Consider the following 24,130-nt stretch of genomic DNA (forward strand, 5'->3'; position numbering starts at 1 on the left):
ACCTGATTGAACTTTGATTCAGGCATCCACAGGTTATCTCAACTACTGTTTCTTTCCCTGCCATTCACTTCACTAGGCATAATTTAAATGAAAAACAATATGATAAAAATTGGACAAATAAAATGCAAATTATTATAACATGTTCATCTAATGACATTTGGTAGGTGACTTGCCATAAAGCATCCAGGGTTTTTGTGCACAAGAGCATCCAGGGTGGTGTATGTATGAAAGAATACACAAGTACCCACACCACTTCTGAAGAGAAGAGACAGATTTCCCTATACTAAATCACATGCAAGGTGAGTGTAATATTGAGTTGTGTAGGGCTAAGTGATGCAAATGGTAACATTTAGAATCACTGTACCAAGAACAGCATCTTGTGTAGCTCAGATTGTATGCATTAATTAACTGGTTTCTTCCTGAGTGGTGTAAGCTGTACCATATAAGTTGCTTGGTGTGGGGTAACACATGATGGAAGAATTTGGTTGTGTATGGGTGTAACACTAGGCAACTAAAGCAAGAATTTGTTTTTTGCATAATTTACATAATAGCCATTACACAAGAAATAATTAAAACTTTAAGAACTGCTGCAAATTAAATTAAAAAGACTGGCGGTGAAAAGATCTGAGGAAGCAATCAATATACATGTAAATTTGAAAGACAAATAAAAGCAGCTACCACAACACTTATGAACATAAAATTACAGCACAAATCAACAGAAGGAAAAAAAGACAAGTTCTAGTAAAACATGCCATCAGTCACATGTAGGAGACAGTGAGACATACACTACAAGTTGATGGGGTCACTCCTTCTTCAATAGTCTCCTCTTCTGCCATCTCCAAATCGCAATAACTCCCACCATCGCTGGTATACTGAAACTCTGGTTCAGGACATAGTACTTGTTCAAATTCTTCATGACATTCTTCATGATATTCTACTTGTCCACAATCCTGTTCCTCTGGGCAATCAAGTTCAAAAGCCTGTTCCTCTGGGCAATCATGAGCAAAAGCCTGTTCCTCTGGGCACCCATGAGCAAAATCAGTTTCACTGAAGCCAATTTCACCAAAATATACTGGCTCAACACAGTCTTCACTTCCAAAATAGGCTTCCCCACAGCCTTCGTCATAAGGTTCTCTATCATAGTCTACATGGCACCCTGTTTCATCCTCTTGTGATGGAGACCACAAGAACTTAACATAAGCTCCTATTTCTGATGTTGCTAAGGCTAAATGTACCTGTTGTTTAGGGTGAGAATGTTATGGTCAGGAAAGTGAAAAGTATGGTATTAAGATGATTGTTAATGATGATTAATAATTGTTAATGATGATTTCTTTTGTATAACGGGATATTTTTAGTGGCACTTATTTTTCATGATTTTTATAGTTCTGAACAGGTTTATGGTTTGCTCATAGTTTCAAGAAGCTAAACATTGAAACATATTGATCCAAAATATTATTTTGTGGTTCTGAAATTTAAAATGAGAAAATAAAAATCTGGCGAAAATGTCCCGCTTATACAGTATAAGCGCAGCAATAAATGCTGTCTAAGGTCCAAGTATACAACAGATGAAATCAAGGAATTAAGAGATGAGAACCTATTGGGAATCAGGCCACATGTACATACATATTGGGCTATTCCATATGAAATCCATACACCCCCTATTGAAGACATGACCTTAATCTCCCACACAGGAGGTGAAGATTTCAAATGGAGTCACCCATTCTGTTAACCCTCTTTGGAATTCACACTCCCTGTGTGAAGGTCATATCTTCTATAGTGAGTATATGGATTTCAACTGGAATAGCCCATTTATGGAGGTCCTACTCAAAATGATTGGCTAAAATGGGTTAGAATTGTTAAGTAATCGCTGGTAGATAAAGCCTGAAACCACCTGAGAGGCTGGCTCATTTTAAAGGTTATCCATTTTCTTATTCTCTGATAGCAATGTAGAACAATGTAGAATATAGTTCGGATGACTTACGCACAACTATTATAGTACATAGATTAAAGTTAGCAAATACATTTGATACAGACACTTCCTCTTAATGCATGTTAATCATGGAAGTTAGTAGATGATGACACTTGTATTCATTCTACATGCTAACAGAAAACACGAACTACAAACTTACCTCGCCAAACATGCCCTCTCCTAAAACTTCCAGAAATTTGAGTTTATGCCTTGGATATTCTGGGCACGGAGACCTATTATTGTTCAGTTTTTCCATGCATTGACTCGGTACACCATATATAGTATTTCCTGACACTCCTTGAATGTTTACTACATCAGTTTCAGCATAATGGGCAAAGAGAGCTTTGCCTTTTCGGTAATGTGCCTTTTGGCGTTTCCGGTACTGCATATATCATGGAGTACTCTGCAAAGAGACAAGTGGCAGTCAAAAGTTTGCATGAGGCTACAAGTGTCTTATCAGTCTCAAGCTGTTTGTCTTTTTTGCTTTCTCTTTTTCACTACCAAATTGTTGGAGCAGTGCAAGAAAGTCTTAAAAGAGGAAGCCCTGCCAGAGCAGTTCTTCTGGGGTAAACCAAACCTACCTGGTTATCAAATTAATCAGTGACAAGGTTATCTCTAAATATGACAGGTGCTAATTGATGTCTAGCACCTGTCAAATGCAGAGATAATGTTGTCACTGATTAATTTAATAACCAGGCTGGTTTGGTTTACCCCAGAAGAACTGCTCTGGCGGGCTTCCTTTAAGTATCATTTTGGGGCGACATAAAAGTCTTAAAAGCAATTAATTAAATTTGAATTAAATAGATATAAAGTTAAAATTAATAAGTAAAAAATATTGAAATATTAGTGATTCTCTAGTAAAATGATAAAACTGCAGATACCACGTTCTAGAACTAACACAAAAAAATATGATGAAAATTTGAAGAAGAAAAAAAGAATCCTACCTTCATCATCACTCTGCTGCATATTCTCAATCACATGATACTGAGGTTCATCATTGGGATGCGTTATCTGATACGTTGGATTTGTCCTGTTCCTATTCGACACAATCGGTACTACTTGCACATTATTTGCAATAATCCCATTGGAAATTCTTCCGTTCATAGTATGTGTATCTTGGTTATGAATCTCTGTATCAAAATATGCTACTGGTATCCTGTGTTTGAGCTTGATGTACTTGCGTCGGTAGAGGAAGAGTAGGAGGGCGAAAACGATGACGAGAAGGAGGAGGATACAGACGACTATAGCTACAGCAGTGGCAGTGTTATTGGAGTTCTTTCCTTGGATATTGGTACCTTCAGCATCTGAAATCAAAATGGAATATTTATTTAAAGCATTAATCTTTTTATAGAAACTAATTTACTTTACTCTTCCTATTAAAAGGCCACTGAAACAGATACAATGTTATAGAATGGTAACTTTATGGACTTCTGAAAATGCATTAAAAAATTATAGAAAGTGTTATTAAGTGCCATACAACATCAGAAATATACTGCATTCAAAGTTACTTCACAACAGCAAGCACTTTCAATGTTCTCCATTTCTGTAAGTAGTAACACATACTTACTTTTTTTTAATTGGATGTATCATGAAGATCCCAGTTACATTTGAGTAAACGCATACATTTAATCAACTAAAAGCTTGATATTTATCAATTACGGTCAAATTGCAAAAAAACATAGTTGATGTTCCAATGTATCACATGATCTAATAAACCTATTACTATCGCTCCTAATCTAATCGACACAACATACTATGAGGTGAGGAATAACATCCTCACTTTATGACTAAGATCGATAACCTGCACTCATTAGTTAATCTGGAAATTAGACTGCATAGAGTAGAGTATGAGTTTTAATACCTAATACATGAAAAGTCATTCCACGAGTGTACATTATGCATAATTGAGGTTAAAGAACTGTCTTGCTAGGATTAACATGTTTAAGTGTTTTAAATTTGCATCTCAACTTCCAAGCCAGAGAAACACAATCAGGGGGATGGGACGTGGACTTCAGCTATGTATAATTGATCAAATTCAACATTCCAATACCTAATACTAATGTCTTTCTATGTGATACATAGAGGGAACTTCCAACCTATGAAATGTGCTATGTGCATTCCAATACCCAGTGCTAATGTTTCATTCATTCACAGTAACATCCTACATGTGTGAAAAAACAGAACCTTGCACTTAGGACTGTGCAGTAAACGGTCCTGAAATACTAGGACTGTTATGCAATTCTTCGTAACCTATGTGGAGGTCGATGGCCACTGTACAAGGAATGAGAGAAAGTATGTCAACAGCACTAAGGCACGGTACGCTCTGGGAATAATGTGCCGATGAATCTAACAATACTGTCTCGTGACTTCTACAAAGATGTATCTATGTCAGAAACCAATAGCTGCTTTAAGCAAACTCTATTTTTGAAGTACCAATGCATTGCATTGTTTACTCTTTTCAACTGTCTATATATTTCATTTAAATTATTTTTTTATGTAAGAGACACAAAATGACAATCATAACATTACTCTAAATGATAGTCTCATTTAAATTGAGAGTAACACCATGTTGGATTTTGCAATAGCAAGTTAGAATCGGTACATTTACTAAATTGCGTCACCAGCGTATGAACAAATTGCCCTTCTATGCTTGTGTGTACGCCCCACAGGATTACGTAAGCATGGGCAAATCAAATCTGCCATTGCGAAATCCAACATGGCGTTACTTTCAACTTAAGATGAGACAGAATAGTCTATGGGTAAATCCCCATTTTGAAGCTCTGCCAATTTTGGTTGGAGACAGTTATTATGGGAAAGCATTACAGATATTGGCTGAAGCTGGTACAAAAATTTTGGATTGCTAAGCCAGAGTCAATTGCACAAAGCTTTTACCTACCATTTAGTAAAGTAACTCAACATTATGTTATGAACATTTCCCCCATCACAACTTGATGGCCTTTTGGGCTGTTTTATTCAAGGGATGCAGTATTTCTGCAACTTGGACATTACTATTTGTGGAAAAGTGACCTTTACTGATAATGAAAATGGACTTTTTTAATGGTTTAAAAAAAAATTACAAAAGGCCAGTTTGTGAATGGAGACGTGCCGCTGGTGGGCGCCAGATGCGCATCCTGCCAAAGGGACTGCGTCAGTACCCGATGCCAGCAGGCAAGTACGCCTACTCGCCCCCGACCAGCCGGAGCTGGGACAGGGCGAATCGCTTGCCGCATTTCCCCTATGTGTTACACGTGTTTGTGAGAGGCGGGAGTAACTATGACTCTCTTAAGGTAGCCAAAACGCGCATGAATGGTCACCCACCCGCCCACCCCGCTGGCAGACTGGTTCATTCCATTGTGACATAATTGGGGCCGTGCCCGGCGAATTGCACTTCCATACTTAATTTAACATTTGAACTTAAAAAGTGAAGGTTTTTGTGGATGGGACATTCCTGTACCCTCCTTGACAGAGACCTGGATGAGTTCTTGTTTGAAATCCCTATTACTTGTGATGAGTTCAGTTATCCCCCAGTTGTAAGATTCAATTCATCATAATGTACAATGGATCTTGTCATTTTATAATGCAACATCATGGACCATGGTTGGATCTGGATTCATTTTAATTATTGTCTCATTTTGCCTTTCTTTCAAAAAGATACATGTAGCATTTTAACAACAAATGTCTGAACAGGAGAGACTAGGCAATGAACAACCAAAGGGGAGCAGCATTCAACCTTTTGCCCCGGTGGGTTCAGCTTGTATTTAAAGGTAGGACGTATGACCGTTCCAGGATTTGAAAATGACCCCCTATTTAACGGGGAATCAAGGACATTTGCAGCAATTTTACCCCCTATTTTGCGTGAAATCAAGGAAAATTTGCCCCCAAATACCTCCCCTATTTTTATCATTTTGAGGACGCATTTTCATTTCACCCCCTTATCACGAGGAATCGAGGACATTTTTCCGAAATAAATACCCCTATTTTTACCATTTCAAGGACGCTTTTGAATTTTCCCCCTACTTCATGGGGAAATGAGGACAATAAAAAAAACTGTAGCGGTAAAACGTGGACGAAAGTCCTAGAAATACACCCAATTTTTCATTTCAAGGACAATTTTGCTCCAAAACACCCCTAATTTGGACAATCGCGAACATTTTTGTCCTCGAAAATTCCGCGGACATTTCTTGAAAAGTATCCCTAATTGGAACCATCATGCGTACACATTGTCAGTGAAGACTGAACCCACCGGGCCTTATGCTGGTTTCATACTACCCTGCTGCTTGCCGCTGAGCGGCGTGGCGCACGCGTATTGCAGACAAACGGACCCAATAAATGCTTGTCATTGGTTGAAAAGCCCTGCCGCTTGCCGCAGCGGCAAGAAAGTATGCTGGAGGATTTAGTCACATTTATGACCATTTGATCCAGAACAATTCTAGAAACACTACATCTTCTAGAAACACCATCAAGTTGCTGGATCAAGTCATCACTCATGACTAAGAAACCAGAGAAGTAGGTTTTGAAACATCGATCCTCCATAAAATGTGAGTTCTTTGTACATGGATATGTTTTATAGAACTTAAGCTACAAATTGAACATTGAACTATAAATCCAAATGAACCCCTTCCATAAAGTGAACAAGATGTTACCTTTCTCTCATACACAACATAAATATGTTTTAACATCCTAAAAGCTGGAGTAGTTTAATAAGCACTGAGGGCAGCCATTTTGTATCTACACAGGTATATCTTAATTGCATGCACTCTCATTAGTAATATATCTGGCAAACTAATGACAAAAATAGATTGCTTTCATCATATTAATGTACAATTCCAGGGACCCAGGAGAGTTGGTATCTTCACACTTTTTCTTGCATTAACTTTTTTTATCACTTGGTCACAACACATATTGAGGATTAGTTTGATTAAATTTGTGATATTGTTACAAATTTTATCTTGGTTATTTTAATAATTTGAAGGGAAAGAGCAACACAAATGTTAATTTTTTGTAAGGTCAAAATATAACGTGGTATGTGATTTTATAGTTTTTAATATACAGGCTTTTTAAAGGCCATTTTAAATAGCATTTTGGGTAAATTTCATCACAAATTTATTGTTGGGAAATTTTTGACAGGCATTTATTTTAGCACTTTTCATGGCTAATTTCAGAACCGTAAATTTAAAAGTCCCCCCAATATATTTCTGAACCATAGTTAGGTTGTGAAGCTGTTTGGAACAACAAGTAAAACAAACTGTTCATAAAGCTATCATATAAATCGTTATCAAAATCACAAAAATTAAAACCGCTAAAATAACCCACTATTCAATATTTGGCCTACATACAAATTTGTAAATCTCTAAATAAACTTTTTTAAATGAAAGAGAAGTATGCAAACTGGTTATTCGATGCGGACAGCTGTCGGGTGACATTTAGAGTAAAGTGACATTTTGCTGGGATTTGAAAGGAAAAAAATCAGACGCTGGGGGTAAATAAATAGGGGAGCTTTTTGTTATTGCATGGGAGCTTCGAGCCAAACCAAATGCCTTATTTTTTTAGAAAGTCTTGCAAATTTGTTTACACTACCTAAACATACTGCATGATTATTCCTTATACAGGTCAACCATAACAGACTGCTTAATCCAAGAGAAATAAATACCTTAAATAAGAGACTTACCTGTGGTTAGAGGCTTGTATGTAACACTAGCTTCAGGTGGTTTGTTACCATCTAGATCGGTAGAATGTTCAGGTGGTACACCTCCAGGATTGCCAGAAAAAATAGGAGGCTCTGAAATTCAAGATATATACAAAGGATGTAAATGCAGTTCACTGTTTACTTAAAAGTTCAACATCAATTAGACTTTATTCAGTTATAATTACCTAGAGTAGAATTCTCTCGCTAATTGGTCCTGCATAAATAGCGATGGTGTAGATTTAAGAAGTTGATCGTTACTGATTTGAAGCTTATTACCATATATAGGAAAGGATGAAAGACACAAGTCAGTCAGTAAAGAAAGTCAGTAAAGAAAGTCAGTAAAGAAAGTCACTAAAGAAAGTCAGAAAGAAAGTCAGAAAGAAAGTCAGAAAGAAAGTCAGAAAGAAAGTCAGAAAAAAAGTCAAAGTCAGAAATGAATGAATGAATGAATGAATGAATAAAATGGAATGAATGAATAAAATGGAATGAATGAATGAATGTATGAATAAAATGGAATGAATGAATAAAATGGAATGAATGAATGAATGAATGATGGAATGAAATGGAATAAATGAACATATAACTGAATGAACAAATGAAGGCGCAAATAAACAAATATGAACGAACAACATAATGAACAAAGAACGAACAACAGAATGAACAAAGAAACATACATACAAACAAACAAACAAACAAACAAAATTAGACAGCAGTAAAAATGAAATAAAACAAAACAAAGAAATACAAGAGAAGGGGCAAGAAAGAAGGAAAAGACGAAGAAATAGGCCCACACAACATTTATCTGAAACATAGCAAACTATTTAAAAAAACCCAATATATTGCCTTTACCATGACAGGCAGACCAATTTGAATATTGTCTAGCTAGCGATAGTTCTCGGCCACATTTTATGCAGGAGGTAACAGAAGGATGTCTATTGAGACATTTGATTTATGTGACCTTTTTGAGTTAGCTACAATTCCAAGACATTGAGTACTGAATAAGTAGGTTTTGACACATTCTGAATTTAAAACATTCTTTGATCTTTCAAAACATTTTTGGATTCCGTAATTTAAACTTTTAAATGGTTTTATTTGAATCAAAGGCTCAAATATTTGCAACTCTGCCTTGGGTTTTAAACTAAGCTTACTCAGCGCATTTCAGAAACAAAATATTCTTCCATGAGTGCCTGATTAAACTTGCTCAACCCATTTTGAATGCAAAATATATATTCTTGCAGGTGTTTGTTAAAAAAGAATTTGCCTGTTACAATAGAGCAGATGGTAGACTTTTCTGATCGCAGTGACTATATGAACTAATAAACCATATTTAAATTGCTTTAAAAGCAATATTTATAGACTCAGACATGTAATATAAAAAAATGATGTAATTTTAGCACTGGATAAAGCCTTTGAAATTGGTTATCTGCGCTACCAAACGGTAAATATAATTTTACGACGACATTGTGGTTGAAGAATTGAAAGTGCTCTTACAGCCATATTGTAACATTTGCCGAGGAGTATGCCTTCCAATGTTTTTCAACATTATGATTTTCCATGATTGTAATGTACGTTAGACATCTAAGAAAACTAATATAACCTGCAACAATTAAGGTGCTGTAGACCGACTTCGGTCACATTTGACAGAGTGACACGCAATTGATAACATAATGTATTGGTATTAAATAGCGCTTTTCTTTGTTTTGCTTCATCTGCTCCGAACTATTTGTGGAAAAGAAATGCGGTTCTATTTCTTATGGAAATGTTACAATAACGGCTTTGAGGTACACTTACAATTTGGTATCAGAGAATTTGAAGATTATAACATTTATTAACAATTCATATTACTTATATATTATTAAATGTAACCCCATGAGCACTACATATACAGGCCAAATGATCAGCCTCTTGATTGGATACAAAGAAGGTTATAAATGTATTGAACCAATCATAGGTATGGTAAGAATAGTGAGTAGAACTGAAGGGGAGAAAGCTTAAAATTGCTGAGAGATCTTAAAGCTCTATTTTGATTGGTTACTCAGATGATTGCATCATATAATTAACCAATCAGGGGTATTGTAAGAGAAATCCAGTAGTACCCATGGAGTTAATGTTAATATAAGTGATTTATGCTTTGCAGGGATGTTGAGATTTGATAGGAGATAGGATATCAGCATTTAGCAGGGTTTATTTCTGCAACAAAAGATCAAGTAATTGCTGTTTTAATTTTGGGGCAAAAAGATGTATAATAAGCACATATTTCAATTAATTTTTTATTAGGTGCATAACATGCAGACTACAGCGTGTTTTGCTTTGGGTTCACACTGGTGCAATTATTGTCATATGACACATTACAGTGAGTGTATTTACTTAAAATGTTTCATTACATACCTCTATGTAATTCATGTACAAACGTGCCTATATTAATGCAGAATGTAAGCTAAGTTGGCTTGGGAACTGTTTTGAAATAGTGGTAACTCTCGAAACATGGCACGAAATATCAAAGTGGTTCAGGGATTTAAACTCCACTAGGCTTTGGCAACCTGCGAATGCTTTAAAAATCTTTAGGAACATCGCTTGTAGTTGCCTTTAGGTTGCTATTATTATTACTTCTAAAAATGCCTTTCCTAATTATATATCCTGACATTCCTGTGTGTTCTTATCAACATCTCTCCAATGGGCAGTCACATTTGGTATACCAGACCAATAACCAATACTCTATTGGATTATAGATGTACAGTTAGCATTTTAACATACAAAAAAGCGCCCTCTGTCCTGGACTTTATTTTACATATCTACAAACATATCTCTGTTTGGCACATTAGCTACATCACTCTTGGTTGTTTGGGTAAACACTTTACATTACCTTAGTTATATCGTCATTTAAAACAAAAGCGCCCTCGTTTGATTTGTGTGAACATACCTTTTGTAGAAGGATAGCCCAGATAGTCTGGATCATTAGGATCTAAGTTTCGTGTTACCGGCTCTGCATATAGATAGGTGTGTGAAAAAGAAGCAGGAGTACATACAGACAGAAAAAAAAGCAACAAACACATCAAATCTATTAGCCATGCATGCAACTAGGTTTTCTATGGGTATCAAGCATGGTAGGCTCAACTAAATGGTGGTTTGCTGTAAGCTTATGTGTTGCCAAAGGGTCAAAATTTTGCACCCTGGGAGTAACATTTTCTTGATATGAAACTGGGTGTTAATTCCCTGCAATTTATTTCAAATTAACAGTATGAAATTATAACAGAAAACCAGCATTAGGTTCAACCTACTGTGCAGCTCTACCCATTGTTTGTTAAAGTGACTTAATATGCCAGCCATACTAGGCCATGCTTTAGATTCTATCTTATCACTAGTGACTACTGATGAGTTGATATTTTACCAAGATGTCAGTTTACTACCTATGTTTAAGTATCATACATTAAGACCCAGTCTGTTTGAATTGTCTCTATATTGTAATCAACAAAAAAGGACTTCATGACAGAGAGTTTGACGTGCAAAGGAAAGTTTGAATTTAGAACAGATAAATAAATCAAAGTAGTTTTACAAAATATACTTGTACTGAATACCAGATAGAAGAACGTATTACAGATCACTAAACATGAACCATTCACATACAAGTACAAATCATTCTTGTTTTAAATTGAAAATGAAAATAAAATATAAAGCAAGCATCAAAACCCGTTTTATTAATATCCGGTTCTGAAATGATGATTAAAATCAGGCATCAACATGATCAACATTCTAATAAGTTATATTTATATATTTTAAATAACTGTCATGGTTTACATATTTTCTGATGAAAACTTTAATGTGCTATGAAAATGGAAAAAATGGGTTGCAAATTAAAATTAAAATGTGGAAAATTGGCAGAGCCACAGCAATGGTTTCTTGCATTTTGCCTGCTTGCAATTAGTCTTAAAATCGTCATTAAATGTGGCTTATGGTGCAAAAATAAAACTGGTATCAGCAGCCGTGTGCTACAAAATAAAAATATAATTGTGCATGATTTCAGGATGTTTTGTACAAAACATAGAATGACTTACTTTCAAGCCCAGACATCAAAGTAGAATACTTTTTATCAATATCTGGGTATCAGTTTTTAACTATTACCATACATTTTTCGAAATACAAAATTCTTCAAAACAAGATTGGTTTTTTTAAACATTCAATGATTTATTGATTACAAAAAGGTTAAACTGATCAACTTTTTGATTTTGTTCCAGCTTGTTTCTTTTATAAAGTCATTCCATATTTTGATAAAAACACCTGACTCTTTTGTGCTGATATCATTAAAACTGTTGTTTGGGGGTAAATGGAGCGGAGATAAATATGACACGCATAAAAACCTTCCTAAAATAGAAACACACACAAAACATACCTGCTGGGTTTTTGTCCCACACAGAAGCTTTAATTATGAGTGAAAGGACATATAAGATAGAGTGTTTCTATTAGAGAGACTATAATATAGTTTTAAGTACTTCTAGAAACCATGATATGTTTGTCAAGTATTCTAGATATTAAACAGTGTTTCTAGTATGAAGATGAACACTAGAACTATGAAGAAACAAGACAATTACCATGCAAAGTGTGCAACAAAAATGGTACATGTGATGCAGATTTGATATTTAATTTGTTTACACTTTTTTACAAAATATATGACAGGTCAACATAAGACATGATTCCACCATGGCCGCCCTTTAAAATAAAATTGTCTTTTCCTTTTCTGCTATTTTTTTTTCTGCATTGTGAAACCAAACCCACTTTCCAACAATTTCAGATGTTTTACAATTGCTTCCTTAAGCATGTACAATCACTTGTAAATTTAACCATTCAATGTTATACAATACTCTAATCAGTCTAATGCAAAGCAAAAAGAAAAACATTAAAATCTGCAGAAACTTGTAGAGAATAAACAAAAATTATATATCCAAAAACCACATATACAATGCAGAAAAAGCTTTCATAAAATACTGAATTTTGATCACACAGAACCAACATCTGGTCACACATTTGATTTGAAAATACAACGGTGCAAGTGAAATGAGAGATGAGATATAGTATAAACAATTATTCTAAAATTACAGTGCATGTCAAATATTTACTAGGATTTCACCAAGCAATTTATATGTATTTGTAACAATACAACCATGCACACCAAAGTTCTTCTAAATTCAACTAATAAATATAAGACCAAAGTTTGGAAGTACTTTCTAAAATAAATAACTAGGCCTAGTATAAACACTACGTGCAACAAGCAACCAATTTACAAGGACTTCCTAAGTGCCCAATCCTAACCAAAGATGAATAATATATATCCCTGGTATGAAAAGGTCCGTAATTTTCAAATGTAATGAAGATTTGAATTTCAGAAAAACTGTAAAGCCCAATATTTTTGCAAACAAAGCCCAATTTTTTGCAAACAATTTCCTACTTTTGAAAGAACCCTATTTTTAAAGCTTGAATTTTTCACAAATTTTCACAAATTAGCGCATTTTCTTAAATGAAAAATAAATATGAACATTTTGTGCTTACAATGTATAATAGGCTTAGACAAACTTCGGATAACTTGCAAGCAAGCCTGGAAATAAGCAGACTAAAACCAGGAGCAATTTGTTTTTGAACATTGCTCCTGGTTCACTGGGATTTTACAAGCACCAGGAGCAATATTTGAAGAAACATGAGCAATTTTCAAATAGTAATTCCTTTTCTGTATATACAATATAGCATTCCAGCACTACTGCATCAAGTGCAAAAACTGGAAGCGGGAGCCATTTTCTAAATAAATTGCTCCTGTTTCATGTAAATTTTACAAGAACCAGGAGCGATTGGTGGCTTTACAAGGGCAAATTTGCTCCCCGTGCCCGCTTATTTCCAGGCTATCCATTATTTCCATTGCAAGTCTATAATGAGATCTTTCAACTACGAGACTAAGTCATCAGATTCAGTATGTTAAGCTTACCTGATTCAAAATCAATCTCACTGATCAATATCCATGTGCTTCTATGCAGCAACGTACATTTGATGAACTTGGCTACCCTCTTCTCTAGATTCACTGTCACCCATCTAGCCTCATCATGTTCCATATCCTGCCGTACCGTATGAAAGATCTTACTCCTGGAATAAACACCTTCTTCTAAACCAAACACAATTTCAGCAGATTTGGGCAGCTCTACATCTTTGCTGAAAAAGTTGTTCACATAGAATCTAAAGGCAGTAAAGTTGCGCTGCTCATCAAATTCAAAACGTAATTCAGGATTGGGATGGGTGACGTTTTTCCATGCAACCCATTCGAATCCCGGTTCTAAGTTAAATGGAGTCAATCTGTAGTTGCTGCTACCAAGATTGCCATCAGTAAGTTGGCCTAAGCCTTTGATAAGTTCACCACCTGTAGCTACACCATCATAGATGTCATCATCAAAGGCATAACCACCTCGCAAATCAGGTTCAGGCATGGAGTATGACACCAAATGATCTGAAGAAAACAAACAAAAACATTGCATTCATATGTATATTCTTTAATAAAAAAAACCCCAGAAAAACAAAAACAAAAAAACATAGGAAACAAATTATTTTAATTTTGTTTAAATCATAATCATATTGATATTCAATAGCAAGATGTAATGCTATGCTATGCTACTATAATTTTATCAGTAAATGCTTTTTAACCCCATGAGAACTACCTACCTGAAATGAAATTTTCATTATCAAATGGCCCAATCAGCAACATTGTTAGAATAATTTCACCACACAAAAAAAAATGGGGTGCATTATTTGAGAAAGCTCCATTCTGATTGGTGATTAAAGTGAAAATATCACGTAATTGACCAATCAGAGGCAATGTTAGATCGGCAGGTAGTGCTCAGGGAGTTAAGGCATAGATTTGGCCAATGTCTTGGGTTAATGGAACATGGCATCTAATCTTGATTGAACAGATTCAAATTATTAATGCATATTTATAGCTGTATAGAAATTTAGTTTAGGTGTTTGTATAATATTATTGATATTTATTGGTTTCTCAAACCATTTTATGCCATTATTCATTATCAACATTCTTTATTTCGGACATCAAACATCGCTTGGGAACTCTAGGGTATTAAACCCAGGACCTCAGTGGTGCAAAACAAGGAACCAACTTGCTCTCCTAAAAAATTTAATTCATTATATTTTATAGTACTTTCTAAACAAAACATGTAACCATAAAATACTATTCAATTTCATAGGAGCTCCAAAATTTGAGCACTTAAAAAAAGAATTATTGGTCTTGGTAAAATCTGCCCCAAGATATATCAACCATGATAATTTTCAATTGGTGTTGTTTTATCATTATACACCAGATGTACTCCCTCCCTCCCCCACTTTGTGGTATTAACTTTCTATCTGTCTTCACACTTTGTATGCTAGCCACAGCAGTACATCATGCCATCCCATCATGCACCACACATGGCTGGCACCTTGCTATAATTTGCTACTGGGGGATTGTAATTGTTCATGGGACATCATCTCAGTCAGTTCTACCTATTGCAACCGTTACCTAAAATTGTGGCCAAATTGTTTAAAATGATCTTGTCTTTGTTAGTGGGAGCAGGTTAACATAGCAGTTCTGTCCTCGCTTTGCACCACCAATATACCAGATTTTTGCCCTGAATATTCCCAGATGACTTTATGTGCATTTGGTTTCCATTCCATGCTCGCTCTCGCCGATTTTCTCCAGGTTTTCCTGTTTCCTGCTGCATCTAAAACTGGGTTTTCTTCCCTGTGTGTATTGATACACCTTGTCTCCCGTATTGAATGTAAGATATTAAAGGTATTGTAAATGGTGCAAATGGTCTGAGTAACCAATAAGCATCAATAAATCCAAGCACCCAACCAAACCCTGAAATTCTGTTTATAGAGACACTGGACCAATGCATGATGGGAAGCTAATATCTGTTTATGCTAGCCTTGGGGTAATTTGTCTGGTCCATGATACAGATGCATACTCAAATATAGGACACCAATTTTTCCTGATGGCAATTTTCTGTCTGTATTATGGTAATTAACTTCCAATGCATACAGCTGTCCAACTGAATATACAATTTTGTCACATATATGTATGTATACAAACAGAAGATTTGACTTATAAACAAACTAAGATGATGCAGAGGAAAATAGACATGGGTAGAAGAAAAGCTGAAAGATATGACAATCAGGAAGTGAAGGTAATTGAGAGAGACATAAACAAGCTAAAGAGAGTAAACAAGATGGACTTTCTAAAGGGGGAAAGAGACAGACACAGGCAAAGACAGAAATTGACCAAGACATATAGATACAGGCAGAGGAATGGAGAAAAAGACATAGGTGGGAGGCTAAGGGATATGCAGGAGGGTGGGGAGGTATGGAGAAAGAAGGAAAGATTAGGCATGACCAGCTCGTAATAGGCAAGAATTATTTGGTTTTCGTTACTGGGGGAGTCAATGAATTCCCATCTTATGCCTGCGTAAGTGTCAGTCAGTCACGCAATACGCAAAGTGCAATGCACGGATTGCGCGCAGGTGCTGCGCCCAGGTGTGTGTACCTCATTCTAATCAATCCACAATGTTATGAATTCTGCCTATTATGAACTGATAAGAGTATAGAGGGAAACACACCACAAAGAAATTGAAAGACAAAAACAAGTGAATCAGGAAGAGAGGAATGTACAAATGGAGGGCAGAAAATATAAGCAGAGTTTGAGGTGGATTTGAGCTACTTGCAACCAACCAAGTGTTAAAAGACACTGCTACTGTGTGCTACGTGTCTTCTGGCATATGAGATATTGAGACTTTTTGCCAGGAGACAGTTTCAGTTTGAAAACAGCTCCCACATCTTGTTATGGAAGAGGCTATCCAGGAGCATTTTCATGGTTTGGAGATAGGTGAACAAATTGAGTCTAAGAGCCTGTTCATTTTTTCTCTTGAAGTGGGGAGCAGGAAACAGGAAGTGGGGAAGAACTTTTTCAACTTCATATAATTTGCAATGAATTTCTGATGTTCTGATCACATACCAGAGTTGTAACGAGTTATGACTTGTGACTCAAGGTAAAGTGAAATTCAGCTGACTCAATCCCATTGACTTTGTACAGTGACTTGACATAGGTGACTTGTCACAACCGTGTCACATACATACCTTGTCAAAGACATCCAAAGAGCTCCAGGCCTCCAGAAAATTTTCTGCTGTCTGGGAACTTAATGACAAGTGCTTAAAATTTTCTGTGAAATAACTGAAATAGGCCTATGTGCGCGTAGCGGACATCACGAGCGCGAAGCGCGAAAGCCTAACGGCCGGGGTCCAGGGCCCGCTTAAGGGCCCTGGAAGCACTCAGGGTTTAGATGCTCTCTCGTGAAATCTGAGCCTTATTTTGGCACAGTTTTCTATAAAAATTTACATCCTTTTTCACAAAAAAACACAACTTAAAATTTCAAAGTATTACAGTCAAAACTCAAAACAATTTTTTATTTATTTTTTAGAAGTATTTTGCAACTTTGAAGAACCACTGGACCTATTCTGAAGGGTTAGGATTATTCACAGATAATTTGAAAAAAAAAATGGAAAAAATTACGAAAAATTACAGTTTGTTATCCTAATATGCAAACCATTAACTTGTGTTTACCTCTTCATCTATCACATATTATAAATGCATGGAAAACCAATGCATCTATAATATGTGATAGATGAAGAAATAAACATTAGTTAATGGTTTGCATATACAGGATAACAAACTGTAATTTTTTCGTAATTTTTTTCTGATTTTTTTTTTCTTTTTTTTAAATTAACTGTGAATGATCCTGAAGTTTCATAATAGGTCCAGGTTTTTTTTTTTTTTTTTTAATTTTTTTGCAATTTTTTTTCTGTGACCTCTGTGACCTTTCTGGGAACGCCGTTCCCGCGTTCCCGTGGTTTTTGGAGGCCTGAAGAGCTCTACCCTCATACACACCCCGTCACACACCTACCTTGCCATAGACATCCAAAGAGCTCTACCCTCATACACACCCCATCACACCCCTACCTTGCCATAGACATCCAAAGAGCTCTACCCTCATACATACCCTGTCACATAGCCTACATACCTTGCCATAGACATCCAAAGAGCTCTACCCTCATACACACCGATGTGGTTACTTCCACTACAGGAACAATTCTAAGTTTGGTAGCTATGATGGCTGGGCTCAGGTGGACAGTCTTGACGGTCTGCGTGTCCCAGTTACCGTCAAATACCTGAAGATAAAAAACAAATACAACCAAAATTAAATAATGTAATTGAAAGTGTTGAAATATATTGGAGTACTTTACCTGACATGCAATAATCACCCAAGTTTTGAAACAGTTTCTTTAGAATCCAAATCCAAGTTTATCTTTTCTAACATACAGATCCTTTGTATGAAGTTGAATATTGTCATTTCAAAATAACATCAACAACAATATCCTTTACCAGTTCATCACATACTGTAAAAACTCAATAGTTAGCACATGTGCTTACTATCGAGCGCTTTAAAACATGCAAACATGAAGAGCCCCATCCACAAAATTGTAATGGATTTGAGCTAATCATCGATACTCATATAGTTGTATACAAACAAGCAAACCAGCAAATGTGTGCCTCAACCCCACTAGCTCAGTTGGTAAAGCGCCAGACTTTGGTACAATTTCATGTTTTCAAAAGCTCTCGATAGTAAGCACATATGCTAACTATCAAGTTTTTACGGTATGCAAGATACAAGTTACTGCAAGTTTTCATATTGGTCATATGGACTACTGTAGAAATAACAATTTTTTGCATTTTGCTGATTTTGAACTACTAATTTCTAACTACTACTTGTTTTTAATTCACATATTTGAGTTTTCATACATTCACCCACACAAAAGAATATATTCGCTTGTGTTTCATTATCTTTGCAGCAGCTGCATTCAGCATGAAAAGCATGAAAGTAATATTCTGCAAAAATGTTTACTTTTATATTGTAACCTATTATTTGGTAAAATACATAACCTACCTACACACCTGATCGGTTGATCTAAAATTTCATTATGATGATTTGATATTTGATATGGGTAAAATCAAAGACTTATTATAAGGGCTTCATAAAGTTCACATCTATGAAATATCTGCTTATTGGATTTTCATACGACTACCAGTATGTGAAGTGATACTAGGAGTGCACCTCTGACATTTACAGGTGATGTCAAAATGCAACAAATACTTTGAATCTTATAAAATCATGTGAGCATACAGCGCTCCACACAAACTTGAGTAAAGAAGGCTATGATTTAATGTAGGTTTAGACAAGAATACATATAAAACCAAATTTAGTGAGCATAACAAATCCAGAAATATGATTTTGCCCGCCCCGTGCGAGATATGATCATATTTAATGTAAACAGTAAACAGAATTGTTTGAGAATTTGTTTCCTCAAGTGAGAATTTGTTTCCTCAAGTTTCCTCATGCAACATACAATGATACATTTCTTCCTTTTCTCAAAACCTTTGATTTTTGACCATCACATTCCTGATTGTAAAACACAACTAACCAAACAGGATAATAATCAGTGACATAGTCATGGGAATCTTGGAAATTATCTTTTTGTACAAAATATTAAATTGATGGCAAAATTTACATTTTTTCACCCCCCCCCCAAAAAAAAACCCTCACTTTGCTTCCCAGTTCCCAGTATAGGGGTGCAATATTGTCGAATATAGATTCTCACAAATCTCATCAATTTTGATTCTCTCATTTGCAGAATTGTTGCAAAAATTGATTCTCTGATGAAGTATCAAGTACCTTTAAACCTTTTACCCATTATTTCAGTAGGCCTAGGCCTATACATTTTGGAATGTGAACCACCGACTTCCAATATATTCAAGTTTGGTAGTGAAATAAATGCTTTTTTGCGGTTCCTAACGCACCACCCTTGTACACATGCGCATGATTCGATATTGCAACCAATGGAACATGACCAAAGTCTCTACCAAATTTGAGGTGAACTAAAGTTGAGCAGACAACATACAAATATTTTCCCAGACTATCAAATGTATGTCCCACAATAACATATCAAATGAGCTTGCCTGCAAACATTACATGTCAACATATAAAAAAGACATACAAACACTGCTGGGGTTTAAAGTGCGTTTTCAGAACTTTCAACACATGAATAATTTATGAACATAAACTGATGAACTTCCTTAGTTGACAAAACATTAATGTTACCTTCCATTATGCGTGCATATGGGAATGTATAATGTTCAATACTTTATCCCTTTTCATAAAACCATCCAAACCTCTTCTTTTTCTGTATTGGGGCTATTCAAGATGAAATCCATACACCTCCTATGGAAGATGTGACCTTAATCTCCCACACAGGGAGTGTCAATTTTAAATGGGGTTACCTGAATGGGTGACTCCATAAAATCTGTATGGGAGATTAACTTGATGTTTTCTATAGGGGCTTCAACTGGATTAGCCTATTTTCGTCTCCATCTCATTTCTCTCTTCTTGTTGCCGCATCTCTCCATCCTTTTCTATCTTTCCCCTATTTCACATTTTGTTTCTTTCCTATTCATTACATCCGGGTAAATACAAGGGTAATCATTGCAAACATTTTTGAAAGGCTGGAAGGAAAACTGAAAAAATGAAGATCCTTTTACCCCACCAACAAATCACAATGTCCCTTTCCTCCTTGTGCAGGCAACACAATGGAGACAGCACCATTGGAAGATCTACCAGTCAATCTCATTTCAACAGTTTCACCTTGCAGTCACACAGACAGACTGTAGGCAAATATTATTCCTTTGTGTATTGAAGTTTAATGTGCTATCACAAACTTCATTTCTCATCTTTCTATCATCTTTTAAAATGTCAGAACTTCCTCTTAATAGAGATGTAATGTTATACTTTTTTGATAAAAATATTCCTTTTATTTGTGTATTGTTGACAAAGTATGCTATTACTAACTCTTTATTTCCCAATATTTTATATTTCTATATATGCCAACCTGGTAACAAACTGCCTGCGAGTATGCAATAGGCTATTCCAGTTGAAATCCATACACCCCCTGTAGAAGACATGACCTTTATCTCCCAGACAGGAGATGCGAATGGAGTCACCCACGTTTGGTAATCCCATTTGAAATTCACACTCCCTGTATGGATGATTAAGGTCATGTCATTTCATAGGGGGTGTATGTATTTCAAATGAAATTGCACAATTAGTCTCCAACAACCCCTCAAGCCAAAAAATAAGGGAAAAGAAGCACAGCTCAACAAGCCTGAACTTGATCGACAACATCCACTAAAACTCCCCGTATTAAAATGAATGATTTTGCACATATTATATGACGGTAACTACTGTGCAGTACTTAAGTTGCTCCTTTCCCGATATTTATGGGGAGCTTGGAGGGATGACACAGTCTAGAAAGGAAATGTGAGTCTATAAGAAGAAAAAGTACCGGAAATGAACCTATAATAGTAGGATTAATCTTTATACCTGTCTCATATAAATATTTGGCTCTGATGGTCGGATATACCTGTATCATTTTCGTTATGTAGTGAAATCAATAGAAAAAGAAATCATACCATTGGTCTATTGAAAATTGTAAGACTAAATTTGTTTGAATTTTGTACAATTACATGATAGAAGTTTATAAATTACATGAATCAAAAGAATTCCAACTCAGGATTTTTCACAAAAGCCAACCTTAGACACACCTCTGCAACGTTACATACAGCAAGCAGGTTTTCTACTAGATATTAAAATTGATATTACGTTGTGTACCAATCTAATATTAGAGCTAGTAAATACTAAATAATTTTCTTTTGATGGATACAAACTTTTGATACATACAAACATTTCACAACTAGGAGCCTCAAGAAAGATAAAAGAAATATTATGTTACATTTTCCCCTTACACCTCCTGCACAATCTAATTACAATGTACCAACAGACAAGAATTTACAAGTCATTCGTTAATTGAATTATCCAAAGTGAGCATCAAATCTCAAATTGAAATATGCTTGCAAAAACAAGCTACTTACTGATCTGTTTAAAATATTGTATACAGTGGGAAATGGGCCATAGAAATCATTTGGCATTTCTGGGAACTAACAACTAGCCAATTTGAGCAAATGTCAGCCATTGTTTGGCATAACAAGGATGGTTTTAGCTTTTCTGGCTACAAACAAAATGACAAATGCAGCAATTTTGGTGACAATTTATTGCACTTTTACAAGTCATATATTTTCTAGCACTTTATCAAGATTTCTTAGAACTGCATTCTCGTGCTCCTGCCCTTTTCTATGCCCTGGTGCGGTGGAATTTTTTTACTTATTCAGAACCGCGGAAAGCCATTCCTCAAAAATAATTTTAATGTAGCTGCTTGAAACTGTGAATAAAAGAAAAAACATAACCACTAAGATATTACAATGATGAAAATTATACTTTACAGAAGAATTTTTATAATAGCAGTTCTCAACAGAATTGCTTTTTTTAAAGTCCACTGACAACAACAAATCTATGTCTGCTTCACAAAGAGGGATGCAACATCCTGACAAGTGAGCAAATCAAAATATCACAGCCCTCAACAAAAGGTATCACATCATCAAAATAAGAGGACATTAACACTGTCTTGGGAGTATTTGACTGTCTGGCCAGATTTCTAGGCAGCATGTAGAGGCTCATTCTGTCAATCCTATGATCTGCAAAACATGTCTTTTTGTAATATGAAATTTTAGTCCTGAGTTCACAGTGTTGTCGAAGTTAGTGGTTTATCATCCTTAATGAGGCTCCTATGTGAATAAGTCAGCTAAGATATTGCATGAACATTTAACAAGTGTTTCTGGATATACCTTCAAATATATTTTGTTGATGCAATCAAGCAAAGTACAGTCATTTGTTGTGAAAACTCAATTTTGTTTTTCATGATATATTTTCACCAGGGACTGCCTTTTAAGAGGAGTGAGAGCAATCACTTCTCTACAGCTCTTCTTAAGTTGCATTTGCAAGAGCGATTTATAGCTCCTCTAGATGACTCGTTAAATTTTTATGCTTTAATAGCCCCAGGTGCAAACAGCTCTTCTAAAGCTCTTCTTGAAAAGACCAGAAGAGCATTCTGCTGCTCTTTTGTCATTTTCAAACGGCATTCCCTGTTTTCACCCAGTTCAATATACTGATATTAAATTATCCTACAGTTCATGGGATATGAATAATCTTGCCCAAACCATCAGATATAAAAGAAGCTGTACCCTTATTTCGGTTATATATAAGCTGTATCAAATGACTGGTGTTCATTGATAATGGATGAGTCTGACGCATCAAAATTCAACTTATGATCTAAATAGTTACAGATAAATTGTATAATTAATCATAAACTATACATTCTGGACATTTCAAGCATATCCAATGAAAATTGCATTTGGAAGAGGCAGGCTTTTCAATAAACATCAAAATTGATGGGTACCAATAATTTTGACACAGCCTGTATATCTTGATTGTTTTCTTCATTTTGCCATTTTTGGTCATTTTAAGGACATTTTGCACTTTGCCATCCCCATTTTGTCCCCGAAATTTTTCTGTGAGGGCATTCTGCCCCCCCCCCCCCGCCCCTGACTACGACACTGGATACACTAGACTGTCTTATAAAATAAAATCTCCACCATATCACAGGGGTATTCAAATAGCTTTGTTTTCTCTCTCCATAATATATTGTCAAGTGTCATTATCTCAAACTGAAAATATTAAAACGTACCTGGAACACAAACAAGCCATTATTCTCTCTCTATCCTTGCCTGCATCATTTACATGGTCAATGCCATGTAAAAAGATACCCTATATATGCTATGGAAGTGAAGTTTTTACTTGAGGAGATGAAGCATATTTGGTTTCATGATCACTCCAGTTAAAAGATATCTGTTTATATGAAAACATCCATGCTTGCATAGCTTAACCCTATTCTAGAGAAGACAAATAATGGGGTCATGGCATTAATGTTGTATACCAGTTGGCAAAGCTTTTGGAGCGTTCAGGGAGTGTGTGGAAAGAGAAGTCGGCAAAAGTATAAATGTTCACGCAACATTTATTTTTATGCTCCAAACAGCTTTCCCAAAATGACAATGTGCATTTATTAGCAAAACATGAAAAAATTTCCACTTTCCAAATTATATCATTATCAACATGAAGAGCAAAACAGCTACCTCATCTTGTTGACCTTGCAGAGATGAAAAATAGCGCAGAAAGTTTGTGCCAACCTGGTTATTGCTGAAGTCACTGTTCTTGATTCTGAGGTTACATTGCTTCTTGAAGCTATGGAGGGGACAATATTTACACTTTACAAAAAGTGGTTTAATTCTCCTCCAAAGCCGATGAGAAAACAGCATTCCGTTGTCCTGCTTCCAATATCCCTCTTCAACTACAGTCAGAATGGCAAATGAGTGACCACAATATGATGAATGCGTGTATTCC

General features: G+C 35.6%; 1 protein-coding gene across 1 annotated transcript in view; it reads right to left on the bottom strand.

Annotated features, from left to right (window-relative positions):
• LOC140138021 (discoidin domain-containing receptor 2-like) overlaps positions 1–24,130 on the bottom strand; it is a 177,137-nt gene that overhangs the window by 28,535 nt on the left and 124,472 nt on the right. The window contains 8 exon segments of the mRNA XM_072159859.1: positions 2,130–2,321; positions 2,323–2,372; positions 2,914–3,273; positions 7,638–7,748; positions 10,576–10,638; positions 12,043–12,069; positions 13,624–14,136; positions 17,750–17,897. Of these exon segments, the coding sequence (XP_072015960.1) occupies positions 2,130–2,321; positions 2,323–2,372; positions 2,914–3,273; positions 7,638–7,748; positions 10,576–10,638; positions 12,043–12,069; positions 13,624–14,136; positions 17,750–17,897 (1,464 nt within the window).

Source organism: Amphiura filiformis, chromosome 17, assembly GCF_039555335.1.
Source record: "Amphiura filiformis chromosome 17, Afil_fr2py, whole genome shotgun sequence".
NCBI classification, from domain to species: domain Eukaryota; kingdom Metazoa; phylum Echinodermata; class Ophiuroidea; order Amphilepidida; family Amphiuridae; genus Amphiura; species Amphiura filiformis.